Source organism: Parasteatoda tepidariorum, chromosome X1 (assembly GCF_043381705.1).
Source record: "Parasteatoda tepidariorum isolate YZ-2023 chromosome X1, CAS_Ptep_4.0, whole genome shotgun sequence".
NCBI lineage: Eukaryota > Metazoa > Arthropoda > Arachnida > Araneae > Theridiidae > Parasteatoda > Parasteatoda tepidariorum.
The window spans coordinates 74,198,753-74,217,346 of record NC_092214.1 but is presented as its reverse complement, the minus strand read 5'-3'; the positions used below and the strand labels follow the sequence as shown (position 1 = coordinate 74,217,346).

The 18,594-nt window shown below is 29.5% G+C and overlaps 1 protein-coding gene across 3 annotated transcripts in view; it reads right to left on the bottom strand.

The window, feature by feature from the left end:
- The window catches only part of LOC107448394 (protocadherin-like wing polarity protein stan), a 101,889-nt gene that overhangs the window by 23,527 nt on the left and 59,768 nt on the right, over window positions 1-18,594 (bottom strand). For all 3 annotated transcript variants that reach the window (XM_043042940.2, XM_043042939.2, XM_071187894.1), the window contains exons 20-26: window positions 16,836-17,022; window positions 12,592-12,792; window positions 10,372-10,480; window positions 9,156-9,326; window positions 8,214-8,337; window positions 6,105-6,323; window positions 5,859-6,012 (exon numbers count right to left, since the gene is read on the bottom strand). In XM_043042940.2, the coding sequence (XP_042898874.1) occupies window positions 5,859-6,012; window positions 6,105-6,323; window positions 8,214-8,337; window positions 9,156-9,326; window positions 10,372-10,480; window positions 12,592-12,792; window positions 16,836-17,022 (1,165 nt within the window). The remainder of the gene's footprint in view (window positions 1-5,858; window positions 6,013-6,104; window positions 6,324-8,213; window positions 8,338-9,155; window positions 9,327-10,371; window positions 10,481-12,591; window positions 12,793-16,835; window positions 17,023-18,594) is intronic.

Sequence of the window (18,594 nt, the reverse complement as noted above, 5' to 3'; positions counted from 1 at the left end):
TGGCAGTTATAACAGAATATATATAAATATTAAGCAGCTGGTTGGAGCTTATTTCGTAATGTAATTTAAAAATTGTCAATAATAAGATTAAAATCATTTTTGTTCATTCTACACATAAATAGGATGTTCGACAATCAAAAGCTCCTTATTTTATTATGATCATAAAAGTAAAATATTTAAAACAATCATCGGTATATATAAATATGAAGAGCTTAGTGCAAGAACAGGCTAACAAGAGAAACTAGGGAAGTGTGACTCGCCAATTTTGAAATAAACTAGTGGGATGTATGCCTTATGAGGAATAATTTTAGGGGGCAACATTCGTTTCGGCCCATAGAAGGTCCTGTGAGAGATAAAAAATAATTCAATATATAGAAAAATCGGTATTTTATTACTTCAATGCAGACTATTAGTTATTGTAATTGTCTCATACTCCAATTAATTTGTAATTACTTGATTAATTAATTAGCAATTAATTAATGAATTTGCAATTACATACTCCAATTAATTAGAAGAATTTTTTGAAGAAAAAAAATTTTAAAAATTTGATGTCAAATTTTTTTTTAAATTAATGTAACAGGTTTTTCTGAAAAACTACAGATATATAAAATTTTTGAAATCAATTTTGACAATAAATATGCATTATATAGCACCTGAAAGTACCACAAAATTAAAACTTCTTCACTTTGACTATTATCGGATGTAATTCTCCTCTTTTTAGGTTCACTACCTTCATCACTTTCTGAAACAATTTTTCTGCTCTTGGTTGGTCTGTCTTCACCACTCTGACTGCCATCACTTGCTCCTTTTCCTCTGTTAGATGTTGCATTACCACTGGCAAAATCTTCACTTCCACTATCAGAAGCAATTTTCCTCTTTTTAGGCCCACTGTCTTCATCACTTTGACTAATATCGCTAGCCCTTGCTTTCCTTTTTCTTTTAGATTTTTCTTTTCCACTGTCAGACTCCTCACTTGATGAAATAGTTGCTTTAGAAACGATTCTGCTCCTTTGCTTGGCAGTAAGGCCATCTTCTATCTGTTTCTTTTGCTTGGATTCTCTATTTTTCTTAAGTTTTCGTCTTTTGCCACCTTCTTCTCCTCCTTCATCATCAGTTTCACGGTCATCTCGTGGCACACGTCTTCTCTGTCAGAGCCTGAAGCCTTTGCTTCTTCATCTGATTGTTCTTTATTAAAACGTTCATCATATGATTGTGCCTTATTGGAACCACCTTCATTGCCAAATTGGGTTTGATTTAGGTTAATGGACCCTTTTCATCTATTCTGTTCTATTTTAATCCCTAAACAATAATTGGCTTCACCTAAATCTTTCATTTCAAATCTTTTACTTAGTTGCTTCTTCACTAAATTTTTACTTATTTAATTTCGTTCGTAATATTCACTAAACCCATCTGGAATTTTCATGTGTATATTTCTTCATTTAGTGTACCTTGAACAAAAGCCATAACAGCATCCATTTGATCGATTTCCCAATCATAAATAGCTGCATAAGTCAACAAAACTCTTAATGTTACATAACGAACTAGGGGAAAACGTTTCTGTATAATCTATTCCTTCGATCTGGGAGAAACCTTTAGCTACTAAACGGGTTTTGTACCTTTCAATATCACCATTAACATTATGTTTTATTTTGAATACCCATTTGCAATCAACAATGTTTTTATTTTTTAGGCTTATTTACTATGTCCCAAGTTTTGTTTTTAATGTGACCCGCTATTGTTTCACATAAAGATTCTCTCCAATGCCTAGCATTACTACCATTGAGTGCCTCATCAATAGTATTAGGTTCAGAAAGAAGTTCATTTATTGCCACTAAAGCATCGGCAAAGAAAATAGGATCTAAATTTGGCATTTGCAAATCTGGCATACCATTGGTATCAAAATTTTGATAACGAACAGGAAGTTTAACTGTTCTTCCTATAGGTGTCAATTTCGGCATGTCATTATCTACAGTTACATTATTACTCTCATCATTATTTACAAAATCGCCTCTATTCAAACCATTAATGTCATCCTGACCTGCATTAATATCATTTTGGAAATTTAATTCATTATCACCCCTGCTAACATTATCATCATTTTGGAGTTTATCTGATGTGTTGTCAAAATCAACAATGCTCCCACTGAATAAAGAGTCATCACTGAACTCTGGTGAGCTTTTGTCACTGTTATTGTCATGATACATATCATGCTCCAAAAAATGTACATCTCGGGCTACAACAATATTACAATTAGTTGGATCAATTAGATGATAGCCCTTCCTATCCTTACAATCCCCAACAAACATTAACTCTCTAGCTTTCACATCCCATTTTGAATGCTTCTGTTTGGGAATATGAACAATAGCCCAACACCCAAACACCCTTAAGTATTTCAAGTTTGGCTTTTCACCACTCCATTTCTCAAAAGGTGTCATGCCTGGAACTGCAATGGTTGGAGATATATTTTCACAATGAGCTGCTGTTTCAACTGCTTCAGCCCAATATTCCTGGCCAAGGTAGGCATCCACCAACATAGACCGAGCTTGCTCAACGAGTGTTCTGTTGTTGCGTTCTGCAACCCCCATTTGCTCTGGTGTATAAGGGATAGACTTTTGATTCTGAATCCCTTTGGAAGCTAGAAAACTATCCATTTCATTATTAACATACTCCGTCCCATTATCAGAGCGTAAAACCTTAATAGGTTTGCCAGTTTGTCTTTCTCCATATGTCTGAAAGTCTTTGAATTTTCCAAGAGCTTCAAATTTATTCTTCATAAAATAAACAAAAGTCATTCTTGACAAATCATCTATGAAACTTATAAAGTACCAAGAACCCCCTATTGATGAAACACTCGTGTGTCCACAGAAGTCACTATGCACTAAGCCTACCAATTCCTTTGCTCGTTTAGCCTTACCCTTAGGAAATAGTTGTTTATGCATTTTACCTTTAGTGCATGGTATACAATCATTAATTTTCCCATCAAAAGAGAAACCCTCAACCATATCTTGCAATCTAACCATCCCTCCTTCACTTAAATGACCTATTTTCTTATGCAATATTTCATTTGATGAGTTTTGAGCAGTAATTAAAGCCACATCATTATGAATATCTAAAGAATATAATCTATCGCTTACACTTGTTCCACTAGCTACTAAATTATCACCCTTATAAACAAAACATCTTTCCCCTGTAAAGGTAGTAACCATCCCAAAAGTTTTGTTCAAATACTTAATAGATAGCAAGCTTTGGAACATGCAATACATTATTAAAAGTTACTTTTACTTTCTGCCCATTTCTAGATAAAAGAAAACTAACACTCCCTTCCCCCTCAACTTCTATAACAGAGCTGCCTGTTTTAATTTGACCAATACTTACAGTTTTGTAATCTGTTATCAATTCTTTATATGGGGTCATATGAAACAAAGCACAAGAATCCATGTACCAAACGTTAGGATTTGGATTAGAATTTGCGACATAGATACCTGCTACATAAGCTTTTTCCTTCATAAGAGTCTTAGTAGAAGTAGGCTTTACATTAACCTTTTTGTAAAATTTATCATACCCATTTTTCTGGCGTGGGGGTCTTAGACTATCTATACTTTTATGCCCAAACAAATTACATTTGAAGTATTTCCTCTTAAACTTATTACTGCCTTTAAATTTCTCATTAAGAAAAGCTCAATCTAAAAACCATCAGAATTAGGTTTATCATCCTCAGCCATTAATCTAGTTTTAACGCTATCTACAGTTATCTCTTCCCCACAATTTTTCAAAGCCATAATAAGGGGTTCAAATCTATCAGGTAAGTCAGCTAAAATTATTCCAGCTATTAATTCCTCATCTGCTTTAACTCCTGTTGATTTTAATTGCTGATATGCTGAAATTACTTTATGAAGGTCTGTACACATGTCTTTATAATCTGAATACTTAGTGTTAACCAATTTTTTAATTACAGACACTTTTCTAGTTATTCCTTTATCATCATAAGTTCTTGATAATACTTCCCAGGCTTCTTTGCCACTAGATAGGTCCCTCAGATCATTAAAAATTGTTTCACTAACCCCTTCAACTATGTATGTCAAAGCTTTGGCATCTAAAGCTGCATCTTCCTTTTTCCCTTCAACGTAATCCCATAAATCTCTTTTGATTAAGTGCATTCTCATGGCAAACTTCCAATCAGCATAATTTGCCCTCCCAGTTAATTTCTTATGGCTAAAAGAACCTTCGCCTCCTGGCATGATTTTTTTTTTAACTTTAAATTAAACTATTAAAAATATAACTATAAAATAATAAATTTTCTATTAAAACATAGTTAAATTAAATTAGTTACAAAGTTTAAGAAGAAAAACAACAACATTTATTTATGTGTTAAGCATTTAGGCCTAACCATGTGTTAACACATGCTACCATAATTTATCTATCTTTAATTCTAAAGTTTAGCAAAGAATTTAAAAATAAATACTATATTAAACTTAATAAATGTTAGCTATAAATTTCTTGGACNAATTTAAAAATAAATATATTAAACTTAATAAATGTTAGCTATACATTTCTTGGACCATTCTGGGCCCATAACCTAAAGACTTAATCCAATAATTTAAGCATGGAGGTCACAAGAAATAAAGCAACATACCTGGATAAAGGCTGAAACTGGACTAAATATTTTATTATAGATAAGAGGTTATATTAAGGACAACACTGTTGCCATCTATGTCAGCATTTGGGATGCCATCTATGTACAACAATATAAACTAACTCATTCAGCATTTAAACAGATGTTCTCTCGTCTTCTAGATTCAAGGTTAAGAAGTTTAAAATAAAAAAGATAAATATTCACTAAGTGGATTGCTGTTTAATGGCCGAAATTTGTAAAATGGTAACCTAAATTATGAAAAATGAGAATCGCATAACTAATCATGAAGACATAATTTACCAAGAGAAAAAAAAAACCAAAATTGTTTTATAAAAATTTTTATAAATTGAAATGTGTTATTTTTGCATGAAACTGCAATATTTGTAATGAAAAATTGAAAAAAAATTTGCCTTGCAGCATTCTTTTTGAACGTCTTTCCTAGATATTTTTTGTATTTAAACTAATAAAAATATTTGTATTTAATTTCAGAAATACCTTTAGATGTAACAAAATGACATAACATTTTGATCACAATCAGTGCTATTTAAAAGAATACGTTTTTAACTTAAAAAATTGAATTCTCACCAATTAAAGCGACACATACTGGTGAAACATCTATGCGAAAATTGAGTTCATGCTCCCTCTGAATAGTTTTTTATTCGTTTTCGGACTAACAAGGCTGGAGAAAATTTGTTACCCATTTGTTTCAAATTACAGTTGCTAAAATTTTATTCTATGAATATAAGCCTAGCTATATGAATATTTATTTTATCTTTTCAAACAAAATTGTAATCAATGAAAAACACTAAAATTCGTCCAGGAAACCAAGCAAATGCTACACACATAAATCATCAAAATCTTATTTTATAAAAGAGTTAGAATCAAATAAACAGATCCCCCAAGAAGTATGCTAAAAACATAACGATTGAATGAAAAAACAAGAAGGAGGAACGCTTAATCTTTAGCGCTCATTTACTCAAATTCACTAAAGTGTCACTTACCCGGTTCTTCCACTGAGCTCTTCATATATATAATCAAACTAACATGCTTTCAATGTAAGAGTTGTTTATGACTCAACCTAGTATAATATTCCTTAGACATGTTAATTTGTCATGCATTTAAATGCAACAAAATTATTTATTTAAAGAAAAAAAATAAAAAAAATTTTTTTTAAAAATATTTACATTTTATTTTTTTATAAGAAGAAATTAAAACTATTTCATACCAAATCCCATTGAAAAGTAACAATGCATAGGACCATGATTAATATCACACAGATTTGTCATCATTCTAAAAATATGAATTGCTTCAACTAAAAGCCATGAAAAAATAGAAAGAAACAGGAAATGCAAAAGTATGGCAATCATCTTGCAGGGAAACTGAAATAATGAATAAAAAGCAACATGATAAATTCTAAAAATTTCTATTTTTGTATAGTTATATCAGTTATTAAATTCTTTTGACAACATACCTGATGATACACAAGAGAATGTCTTGATTTCAGTGCAATAAGGAAGATAAGCTCAGCAGTAAATATGGTGAAAACTAAGCAAATATGAATTGTGTTACTGTTGGTCTGAGAACCTCTAAGCAAGCAAAATACTATTATAGTACTAGCCAGCAGGACAAGAGACATTATGATTGCCATGTATGAAACTACATTTTGTAACATTGATTCAGTAAGAAGAAACTGAAAAAAATTAAAAAAAAAAATTTAAATTTAAACTGTTAAATTTCTCTCATTACGCATTAATAAATTGCATACTATCATGTTTAGGCAAAAATAATTTTTTTATATCTTGCAGTAGAGTGAAAGGAAAAATTTCAAAATATTAAAGCCAGAGTAAGTTTATAAAGGATTCGCCCTCCTCCTCCAACAAAACAAAATAATTGAAAAAGAAAATAGTATACTTTAACATCTGAAAAAAGTTATTGTTAAATACGAATTTTTGCAAAAAAATTATGATAGCGAAAATCCTACTGATTCTTACTCTTTAAAAACAATCTTTCAAACCACATTTCATTTTAATATTCCAAGTTTATTTCTGAATCTTAAAGCATTTACAATATTAAAAGGAAATCATCTAAAAATGGTGTAATAAAAAGTTTTTTCTTCAGATGAATTCTGAATACCCTGTTTTTTAATGAGATTGTTTTTTCTTTTGTTGTTTTTTTTAATAAATGAGTAAATTCAGTTATTCGCTAATAAAATATTGAAATATCTTCTTACATAAATCAACACTATTTTATTTCAAATGTTTAAAACAAACATGCGAAAAAAATTTTGTAAATTGTTTTTTTCTTATTGTTATCAGACCGAAATAATAACCTGAAATGATACATTTATTTTCCATTTTCAATAATTGTACATGTATTTGCATTATTATAAAAAAAATTTTGACACAATATTAAAATTTGAATTCATTGTTATGATTAATTTTTAATAATATTTCGACTATAACAATGCCTATAAAACTTAACTAATTATAAACCTAAGTTCTTAAAATATTTAAAAAATATAGAAAAACAATTTAAATAAAGAAAAATTCATTTAAATCAAATAATTTGGATTTTTTAAATTTTATTAAAAACTCTAAACAAATGTTTAATTTTTATAATTTAAATTTAAAAAAAATAAAAAGCCACAAACCCTGGGACAAAGACAAATTATGAGAGAACAAGTTATGTGGAGAAAGAATCTCGCATATAAGACCTTTTACGGATAAAATACTTATAATATTTAAAAGCGGTATTTACTATCAAATGATCAACCAAATTGAGACCATGTTATGTGCATCAGTTGAATATTATGTATTATTTAAAAATAACTATGCTAATAGAATTTTTATTTTCATAAAAAAAAAAAATTTAAAAATCGGAAAACCTGGGACATAGACAAATTTTAGGGGACAAGAACAACCAACTTATAAGAACAATTTTTGCATGTTTTAAAGGGAATGAAGTTTTTAATAAGTAACTATGTTAATTGTATTCATTTCTACTTAGTTGAAATTTCGTAAATTTCAATGAGGGCAGAATATTGGTGCCAACACTGCGTCTTGGCACACTTGAAGACTAGATGAGATCAGGTGTCTAGGGGAGATAAAAATGTATCTAGGGGAGATAAAAATGATATTAATGTATAATATTGATTTTGAAAAATTTCTATGAAAATTTTTCACAGAATGTTTTTTATTTCTTTTATGCATATGTATTTGTGTTATCAATTTTTAATGTATTTAATGTTTATCCTTCATATTAAAAATATGGAACAATTTTAGTTATTTCAATTAATTAATTAATTTGTTTTGATGGCAAATTAATTAGTTCAACATGATTGAATTATTAAACATAATTAATTAATTAAACAAGTTATACACTTTTTATTTTAAGTTGGAGCATGGATAACAATGAACTTATTGATGAAGTTTAATGAAATATATGAATTGAACTTATATTGTTAATATTATTACTTGTTATAGTTGACCACACAATTCAATTTAATAAAACTCTGTTAATTAGTACGCATTTCAATTTTGATTGATCAAATGATTATTTAGATATCAAAAATAAAACTAACTTCTTCATGACTTTTTTCCATTATCACAGCAAAAGTACTAAGATGTTTACAACTACAATTCACATATAAATTTTCTGAAGCATGGAGTTCCACATCACATCCTTCACTAGACCAATGTCCTCGACTGAAATAAAATAAAGAAGAATGAAGTAGTGAAGCACGAAATGCAAAATATAGTTAAATCATTTTTTGAGATATCTTAATATATTTCACCAACAGAACATTATTCAAAGTTTCTTTATTTAGATACTATTCAAATTCAAAATAATTCTAAATCCTTTTTACCCCTTTACTGACTTGAATTATAAGTGTGTAAAGCCATAATTTTTTTAATTCAATGCCTTTACCTTGTAAAAAGTCCAACTAAAAATATATAAAAAGGAATAAATTAACAAAAACTTCTGCTTTTCATTAGAATCACTAAACAAGAGCCAGAATGAAAAAGTATTTCTGTAAATATCAAAAACTTATTTTAATTAAGAAAAAATATTTTAGTAATTATGAAAAAAAAAAAAATTCTGAAGTATAATTCCATATGTAATATATGATGATCTATGTGAAGTATGGCACAAATGCATATTCTAGAGCTAATTTTTCTTAATATTTTATCTCCTTCTCCCTCGTACACACTATTCAATAGATTGGTTAGGATATAAATTTAAGAAAAACGTGTAATCAGACTCACAGCTTTTCAAGGCCTAATAACAAATCAAGGCTCTTTGCCCATTTTTAAAAATGGCCAAGCCAAAATTTAATTGTTAGTGATCTACTGCTATTATGTAAAATTATATTTTTATTTTACCTTGATTTGAGTTGGGTCAATGTTCGTCTGAAAATGAAATGTATTTAGTTTTGTCAAGAAATAAGCTTATTTTGAACAAGGTCTAAATTATTTATCACCTTATTACTGATATTTAGTTAAAAGTGTAGAAAAAAACTTACTTTTCAAGAAAATTCCAAAATACACACTGAGGATTTCTTCCTGTAGAGTTATATATTTTAAATCGTAACCTTGTATCTTCATTCAAATTTTTTTCCATGTTAGAAGAATTGACTGACTGAACAACTACAGTTAGGACAGGAGAGTTTATACCAAGAGGAATGCCATGGTACCTGAAACAAAGCATTTAATCAAAAAGTTTAATGGGTTCTCAGTTATAAAAAAAACTCTGAACGTAGGAATGCATTAAAAATAAAATAAGATTTCTCAAAGAAAAATTTTATTTTAGTCTTATTCTTTTATATAACTATCATTTATATTGTCAAATTTTTAAATTTCGTCATTTGCAAAAAAAGAAGTGAGGAACAATAAGTATTCTTTTTATATATTCTACATATATTGACTAGGTAAAAACATGAATTCTTCAAATATTTTTTTCATTCACAAACAGAAAAAAATTACATTATTTAAAAAATTATATGTTCTTGTAACTAATTCTACATCGGTGATTAACCTAAATTATTAAATGGGTGCCTTGTACCTTGCAATCTGCAACAAGTACATAAAAATCTGATCTTCATTTGGAACATTATTCAAGTTACTGGTTTTTATTTTTCAAACTGTAGCTACTAGAATAGCATTTAACACCTTTCATATAAAAAGTCACTAAAGCTTAACATTATGGCAATGGAACAAAACTTTTTTTAATAAAAACTGAAACAGATTTATATAAGAAAGTTGAGGGTGACAATATTTTCTGGGAGTTTTGAAAAACAAAATCTTTTATCACATCAGTCAAATCAATTCACTTCAAGACATCTTTAATAGTCATGATTGATAATTGACACTTTCTTTAGACATGGTAACACTTAACTCATTTTTGATTAATCTGAGTCAGAAAAAAGATCATTCCAGGGTTCAGTTTCTTATTATAAGAGGAAAAAATTGGGATAAGAATTTTTTTACAATTTATTACAAATTTATTAAAATTTATGCAAAAAATAATGTATTAAAAGATATATTAAAAATGTAAACGTTTTCTCTTAATCATTAATGTGAGCTGTACAATCTCTCAGGGTAATCAATATAGGTAAAAATAGCATGGATAAAAATAACAATTAAAAAATTTGCACCTTTCTTTAGGTTTTCTTTCAGTATAAGTACATCAGTATTTAACAAAATACAAATGTACAATATAATTTAAAAATAAATACTTACATTACAGTGTTGTCAAACAAAGGTGGTAGAAACTGTCCAACAGTTGAATAAATTACATATCCAAGAACTGTAACTTGTTTCGAAGAACCAGTTAACAAATTTGCAGCCTCTAGAATATTTTCAATTCAATTTAGAATATCATATAGCTAAGGTATTTAGTATAAAGATGAAGGTTTAAACAAATACTGATAAATTTATTTCATACTAAAATTAATCCTTTTTGTTCAAGTCTCCACTGGCAGGGTGTTCTGTAATGGCAACCCTTAACAGTTCCAACATTGCAAAAATTTAAAAAAATGAACTATAAATATTTTTTCTACCAAAGAAACGCTTTCTGTCAAAATTATGGACATAGAAATATCCAAAAATTAGTTTTATCTAAAAAGAGTTTATTTGAAGATGAAGCTTGAAAGTGATTTCTCAAGCAAAGCTTGGACACATTCAAGACTCATTAAGCTAATAAACAGGTTTTGATGATTTAAATCTCTCATTAGCTCTTCCTAACCTCAACAATTTTGTCAACAACAGACTTTAGGAATGGTTCTATTTTTCTCACTTAAGTAAAATATCTGACTTAAATTTTAATTTGCAACTACAAATATACATAGTGTTTTCAGTTTAATTCATACAAACGAATATTTTAAAAGAACATCATTACAGAAAATTCTGTATATAATAAAAAACACAAATATTTAAAAGACTATTGCTAAAATAGCTATAAAAAACCTGCTCATTCTTACAGTAAGCTATTTGCCAAAATGTAAGTACCTTGCAGCAGAAATAAATAAAAAAATATTAATAATAAATAAAATTAGTTGAAATCAAATTTTTTTAAAAAAAATGGGGATTAAATGAAGCTAATAGTAGCACAGCTTACATTTTTTACTCAATGTAATGATGTTAAACTAATTACTAAATTTTATAATACAGTAGGGAACCGATTATCTGGAACGATCGGGACCATCGCTATTCCGGATAACTGATTTTTCCGGTTTTCTGAATCGCTACAAAAAGCCGTTTTTTTTATTGTTAAACCCAACTAAAAAGAAATATTAGGAAATAATCTTAAAAAGAAGAAAAAACGATTAAGTAATACAGTAATGATTATTTCTAAAATGATGGTACGGTAAACATCTTTCAAAAAAGAAAGAAAAATCCTAAAATCTTACGAGGAAAAAATTTTTTTTTTTTAAAGAATGGCGGGAAAATGTATCGAATTTCGTTCCGATTTTTTGGTTTTCCGGTTTTCTGATTTCCGGATAACGGGTTCTGTACTGTATTACCTTTAAATTTTTAGCTCTCTTTTTGGCAAAATGTTGAAGCAATTTTAATAATTACAATAACAAATTTAGTTATTGTTATCATATTTTCCGGAGAATCCTCCAAATTTTTAGACCCTGATCATGTACTTTAAAATCACTTTTATTTTTATAGAAGATACTTTAATTTAATTTTTAAGTGTCTTCCTTCCTAATTTATCAACCTAATTAAAAATTATCTTCCTAATACAAATTTTTATGCCTTTTTTACTTTTCTATTCCTTGTCCTTTTTCTTTCTTCCCCAATTTTAAATAAAAACCAAAATATGCTCTAAGGGAATCTGTGAAAAATGAAAAAATACGTAAATAAATAAAAATAAAACAAAAACTTGTGGTCAAAATTTTTAATAATTCAGAATTTTAATCCAGGTTGACATAAACTACCAAATTTTGCTCAAATTACGGGAATTAAGGTCAATCTGAGTGAGATAAATAGGATTAGTTAAAAATGTGTCTTGAAACTTTTAAATAACTGATACAGAGAGCAGGTCCCAGAAATGTAAGAAAAGAGAAGAGCACCAGAACATCGATAAAAGCGAGACTAAGTGTGCGCCTGGCGAGGATCCCTCTTACATTGTTGGTTACCCTTTCTTTAGGAGTTAGTGGAACTTCAGCTTTGGTGATCGAAAAACGATGGGCTACACCCCATGAGTGCATTTAGTTCCCCCCTTTTTTTGTTGTTTTACTTATTTACAAATGTAATCAAGAATTATAAATCATTAAAGATGAAATTTTATTTAATTAATTGTAATCAATCTTTTTAATCTTAAGATAGAGTTAACTAACTCATGTTAGCGTCGTATTACTACTTTGCAATTATATCAACATTTACTAAGTTTTAAAATAACGTTTGAAGATTTTGAAGTAGAAAAAAAAATTCACAATTTATAAGAAAAATTACCTTGAAAAAGGCCAAGTTTGTTGAATGGGAGCATTATTTGCACAGGATGGTCTTCTTTTAGAGGATAGTTATTATACTTTGGAAGTATCACAAAAGGTACACCATCTATCAATGGGGAGAAATATTTTGTTTCATTCTCATAAATTTCCATGGTTGATGGGTGCAAGACCTCAGAAGAAGTTATTGTATCCATTCCAAATACTGTGAAAAGATAATATGGATTAATTCAATAAACAATTCTTATAGTTTTTTTTCTCAAAATTAAAATAATGCATAATTGTATGTAATGTTTGTAATTAAATTATTTCTTATTATATATAAACAAGGACAAAAGAGTACTTGTGAATTGTTTAGATGGTATATAAGAGTATCAGGGTGTGGTATCATTATTAAATTCAAAAGAAGAGTAATCAAAACAGAATTTTAAGAAATAAAATAAATTCTGAGAAGGAATTATAGAAGTAATCATTTACAAATGCATTTGTACACTAAATTCTCAGGAGATTAACGTTATATTAAACTAATATGCTTCATAATTTACCTAGTTTAAAATTTTATTTATAATTTTTCAAAAGTACAGAGCAAACTGAAAGTTTCACAAAAAAATGTAGGATGTATATAATAACACAAGCCTGCAAAATTGAACTTTTGAAAAATACAAGATAAGTTATTGTTGATTTATATGTTATTTGATGTGCTGATTTCGAAAATGACCATCATTTATCCCAATCACATCAGGATTTTTTATAAAATCGATATTAATGTTTTTACTAAAATCCTATTTGGAAAGAAATTCTCTCAAACAATTTTGCATGTACTATTCGGTAACTGTTCTCTTCATTCGTTTTGATCTATGTAAAATTTAATCTTGTGAAAGAAAATTGATTTTTTAACTATCAGCTAATTTTTTAAAGGTTAAAATGAATGAAAAATACTGTTACCAGACCGCACAAGTCACCTCTGGTAGAGAGAAAAGCAATAAGCTCCTTGTGTTTAAACTTTTTACATCAGTTTCTAGAAGAAAATCACCAACATACCATTTTAATTTGTTTTTATTGAGATAACTAACGTAAGATTGACGATTGACCAAGAATAACAAATATTGTGCATGTGTATATGAATGTTTGAAACAAAAAACAAAACAAGTAAAAAACAAAAGAGAAAAGTTTCTATTTAAGTACATACTCGTTTTTCTCTGAAACTTATTTTTGATGATCTTCTTTTATGCTTAATCTCAGGTTTACCCGAGCTATCATCCAACAGTAGTCAGCGAGCATGTTCTTGTCCCATCTTCCTTGATATTTATGCTCCATATCTCTGATATCTTGACGGAGCCTTTCCCCTTGTTCTTCGTTGACTGCTCCTAAATTTTCAGTGAGTGAAGGAAATGCATTTTTACACTCATGGAGCAACCCAACGTTTTAAATTTGTCCAGCATTTTCATTACAATTTCCTTATAATCAGGATCCTTCTAATTACCCAGAAATTTACTGACGTCATCTTTGAAAGCAACCCAAGCTTCTTTTTCCGTTTCTGTCATGTTAGTCTCAAATTCTTTATCCTTCATGAGTTTGCAGATATCTGGACCAACAAATATTCCTTCTTTCAACTTAGCTTGGGAAAAACTTGCAAACTTTTTGCACAGGTATCTGAAACAATTGCCATCTTTTGGAACAGCCTTGACAAATTTCTTCATTACACCTAATTTTATATGTAGCGGAGGTAACAATACTTTCTCGGATCAACTAAGCTGTTTCGAACAACGTTCTTGGGTCAAGATTTTGTCTTTTCGGCCATTCTTTTCTGAACCAATGTTGAGTCTTGTCACGGCTGTTCCACTCACAAATGAAACATGGGTACTTTGTAAATCCCCCTTGTTGAACAAGAAGCATGGAGATAACTTTCAAATCACCACAAATGGTCCAACTGTGGTCGATATATTTTTTTTTTATTCAAGACGAGAGCCAGGTTCTTGAGGCATTCTTTTAAATATACTGAGTGTCCAACTGGTACTGATGAATACTAGATCCCATGATGAAGAAGAACAGCTTTGAGCTTCTTTTAGATGAATCTATAAGCAGCCTCCCCTCATCTTTATGGTAGATGACATTAAATTTGTTCATCAATCCAGAAACATCAGAACAATAGACCAAGTTCTCCTCTTCATCAAAGTACTTATTGAATTCCTTGTCTCGATTCCTATACCAATAAAAAGATGCTCCTTTGGCCAATAAGTTTTTTTCCTTCAGTCTGGAGCCTAGCAATTCAGCTGCCTCTTTTGAAAGGCCAAGATCTCTACTCAGATCATTAAGCTCAACCTGAGAGAAGGGCTGAGGTGAACCGGCAACGGATGACTTATATTCGATATCGGAGCCTTGAATGTTCCGAGTCTGAAGACTCTAAAGAGATGATTGGCAACAATTCAGTTGGAGGCAAAGGCACATCAGGTCCATGAGGAACGAGGCGTATGGCCGATGGAATGTTATCAGGATAAGATATTAGTCTTTGATTTTTCCGGTTATACCCACGAACATGGCAGAAACAAAAATAACAATCATCAAAGTGGTTTTGGGGCTCCCTCCACGTCATAAGAAATTAAAATCGTATAGCAGTCTTCTTTCCTTGATGATATCATGAGGTGCCCAAGATTTGTCCTGATCTCCGAGTTTCGTGCCAAAATATGCGAGATAAAGTTGTCTTACACAGTCTGTAGTGCTCCTCATGCGATCTTTAACAACATTTTATTTGCCGCATATATAACAAAAGTCATCTGGGAAATTTTCACAATGTCTCGAACTCGAAGCCATGTTTCACGAAACGCACAGAAAAAAGCAGACTTTAAAATGACTCCCTATTACACTTACTGGTGTATTTGAGAGCTCAGCGAACCTAGATAAGGATTCTCGCGACACTATTGGTAGAGAGGGATTGTGACAGAGAGAGGGACGGTGACAGGAAGTAGTGATAGAGGGGTACTTTTGTAGATTTAACCAAAGTCGAATGCTGGTCAGTCAAGAAGGGAAGAAATTCAAAAACGAAAATTTTTTATGGTAAAAGTTAATAAAAATTCCAGTAAAATTGAATTTTTCTAAAAAACATGATGTGATAGAAATTTTTCATTATTATTTTCCATTTCAGCACCAAAAAATACATTAAGTTCAGTTATCAGACCCCTTGTATTTTTTTCATTGCTGGCCTGTGTAATGAGAAAACATTAGATATTTATTTTATGTTTTTCCTAGAATCTCCCAAAATTACATAGATAGAAAAAACAACCAGTAGGATAAATGTGACAAATGGTTATCCTAATTTATATATTAAGGAAATAAAAAAACGAACTAATATCTTATAAAAATACATGGAGTGAATTAAGTTAAAGAAATTGCTTTATAATCGAATATGTTACATTTTGTTGCAAAGTTTGTTTTATAACCAGGTTTGATAGATAAATTTTTATAGAAATTTTGCTTAAATGGTATAAAAATATAGAAAAGGAAAAAAAGTATTTCAAATATTTTAAAATGGAAGAACATCATAATTCTAACAACACTTAAAAATAATATTTACAACAAACTGTTCAAGTTTTATTGAGCAAATCAGAATATCACTAGACCACAGTATAGTGATGTTCTAAATCCCAGAGAGCAGTTGCATTTTCTTATTCAAATCAAGAGTAGTGGATTCACTTGCAGTAAAAACGCTGCATAAAAAGAAATGGAGAACCCTTATTATCTGTACTTCAAAAAATATAAAGTAACAAGCATCATGAAATACCATGATGATTGTCATCAACAACTTCACTTTTCACAACAGACGATATGCATACAATATAAAAACAAATGCAAATGAACATATGCTGATGTTGAAACTGCGTGCTATTTAGTGATATACCACAAACTACTAAAGAAGGTCATCAAACAGGATGATTTCATAAAACTAAGTGTTATAAAGAGACACGACAGTAGGTTGGCATCATGCTTTTAAATTGAATGTCATTCGAAGAATTACGCGTTAGACTCTTTCTTTTTATACGTATCAGAGTATTCTTTGAAATTTAAATTAAAAACATTACTGGAAAAATAAGTTACATTAAATTATCAGTTATTCAAATACAATAAGAAATATTAAGAGATTATAGCATGGAAAGTACATACAGATATTCTGAAAAAATATTTGGAGTATATTATTTACATTTTAATAAATTTTAAAAAAAAACTATACACTATTCATTTAAAAATATCTACCTATATTCTTTTCATTCAATTCAAAAGGTCTAGTAAAGGTATCTGTGAAATGTTTTATTAACAAATTGAGATAATCTTCAAATGACTCAACAATCATTTCGACTCCTGCTCCAGTTGAAGCAGTTATTTGATTCCAATGATCAGAATAAATTGGGTCCAGAATAACATTGATAGTTTCAACCAGATTCTGTAAAATATACAATATTATGAATCAATACAAATATTTTGAGAGATTTTATTTATTTTTATTCTTGATTGAAAGAATAAAAAAAAATCAAAATATTATGCAAACAACTTATTAAACACTACTTCACAAATTCACAAATTTTATGAACAAAAAAAGTATTTAATATCTATTAATGTTCAAATTTTGAATTTAGGAGGCCTGTGAACATTAAGCTTTCAGGTCTGCCAGCTACTATACTTTTTATAAAATATTTTATAGAGTGGCAGACATTTAAAAACCAAAGCTTCGAGAATTTTTGGTGATTTCCCAATATTGCAATTGAATATGAACTTTAAAATCATTTATATGTAGAGATGTGGAAAATAAGTTGAAATGAATAAAAATAATAAATTAAAATATTAACTTAGCTACCACTAGAATAAATTTTTACAAAAGGAATAGAAAGTTGGCAGCTAAGCATTTTTATTTCCTAATCTACGTAGAGATAACATACAGGATGAAGTCAAAAAAAGTTATTGTATATGACATATATGTATAGGTAGAGTACACTACTACAGGGGAATAAGTTGTAGCATCATAGGATAGAAGTTAACTAACTTCTTTTTTAATTTGTGTGCTCATTTCATTTTGCCTACCACTTTAATGATTAAATATTCTATAATATATCTCTAAGTTTACATATTGTTTTTTGTGATTTTCTACAATATCAATCAAATAAGCCGGGATAGCCTGGTCAGTGGGGTGCCGGGCCCATGTCCAATAGTTTGTGGGTTCGGTCCCCACCGGTCGAAGACTCCCCGTGTAGTAAATGGTGACTGATGCACGTTAAATCTGTCGAGTCTCAAAGTCCTCCATGTTCCCATAACAAATCAATACCTCTGGGGGTACCGATCCAGGAGTTTCCCTGTCTTCTGGATTGGCTCAAAATTACAAGGATACGGCGTTGAACATTAGTAGTCGTAAACCCAAAAATTGGGTCGACTGTTCAAAGGCGGTCACAAAATAAAATAAAATATCAATCAAAATCCATGGATTACATGTAATGGATGATGCAATCCAAGTCCCATGAATTACAGTGTATGGTTCATTATGGAATCTAAGGCTTCACTAAACCACATAAAAGTTTGGACTCTCTAAAGCAATCACATCAGTGGGAATGAAATTGATTAAAGGTAGATTTGCTGCCTACTGCTGACAGTTTTATTGAGTGTTGGTTATAGGAAATCACTGCAAAAGGTGGTCACTTTGAAATCAACTAAATTTATTTATTAGTAAAAATCTGCTCTTATTATTATTTGTTATATTTTTCTAAATCATTTGTTTATTTTTAATAAATATCAAAAATTGTTTGCCAAGACTTTTTTGCCACCCCCTGTATTAATACAACAGAACTATTTTACCAGTGTGATCTACAAGCAATATTAGCAACATTTCAGCTTGTATCCCAAAAAGCTTTAGTAACATGAGGTGTTTCATAATAACCACCAATATTTTATAAATCCTAAAATCCTTGTAAAAAAAAAAGACAAAACTACGCAAATTAGGGGTTAAAATTAAAGAAATTAAAGTTGG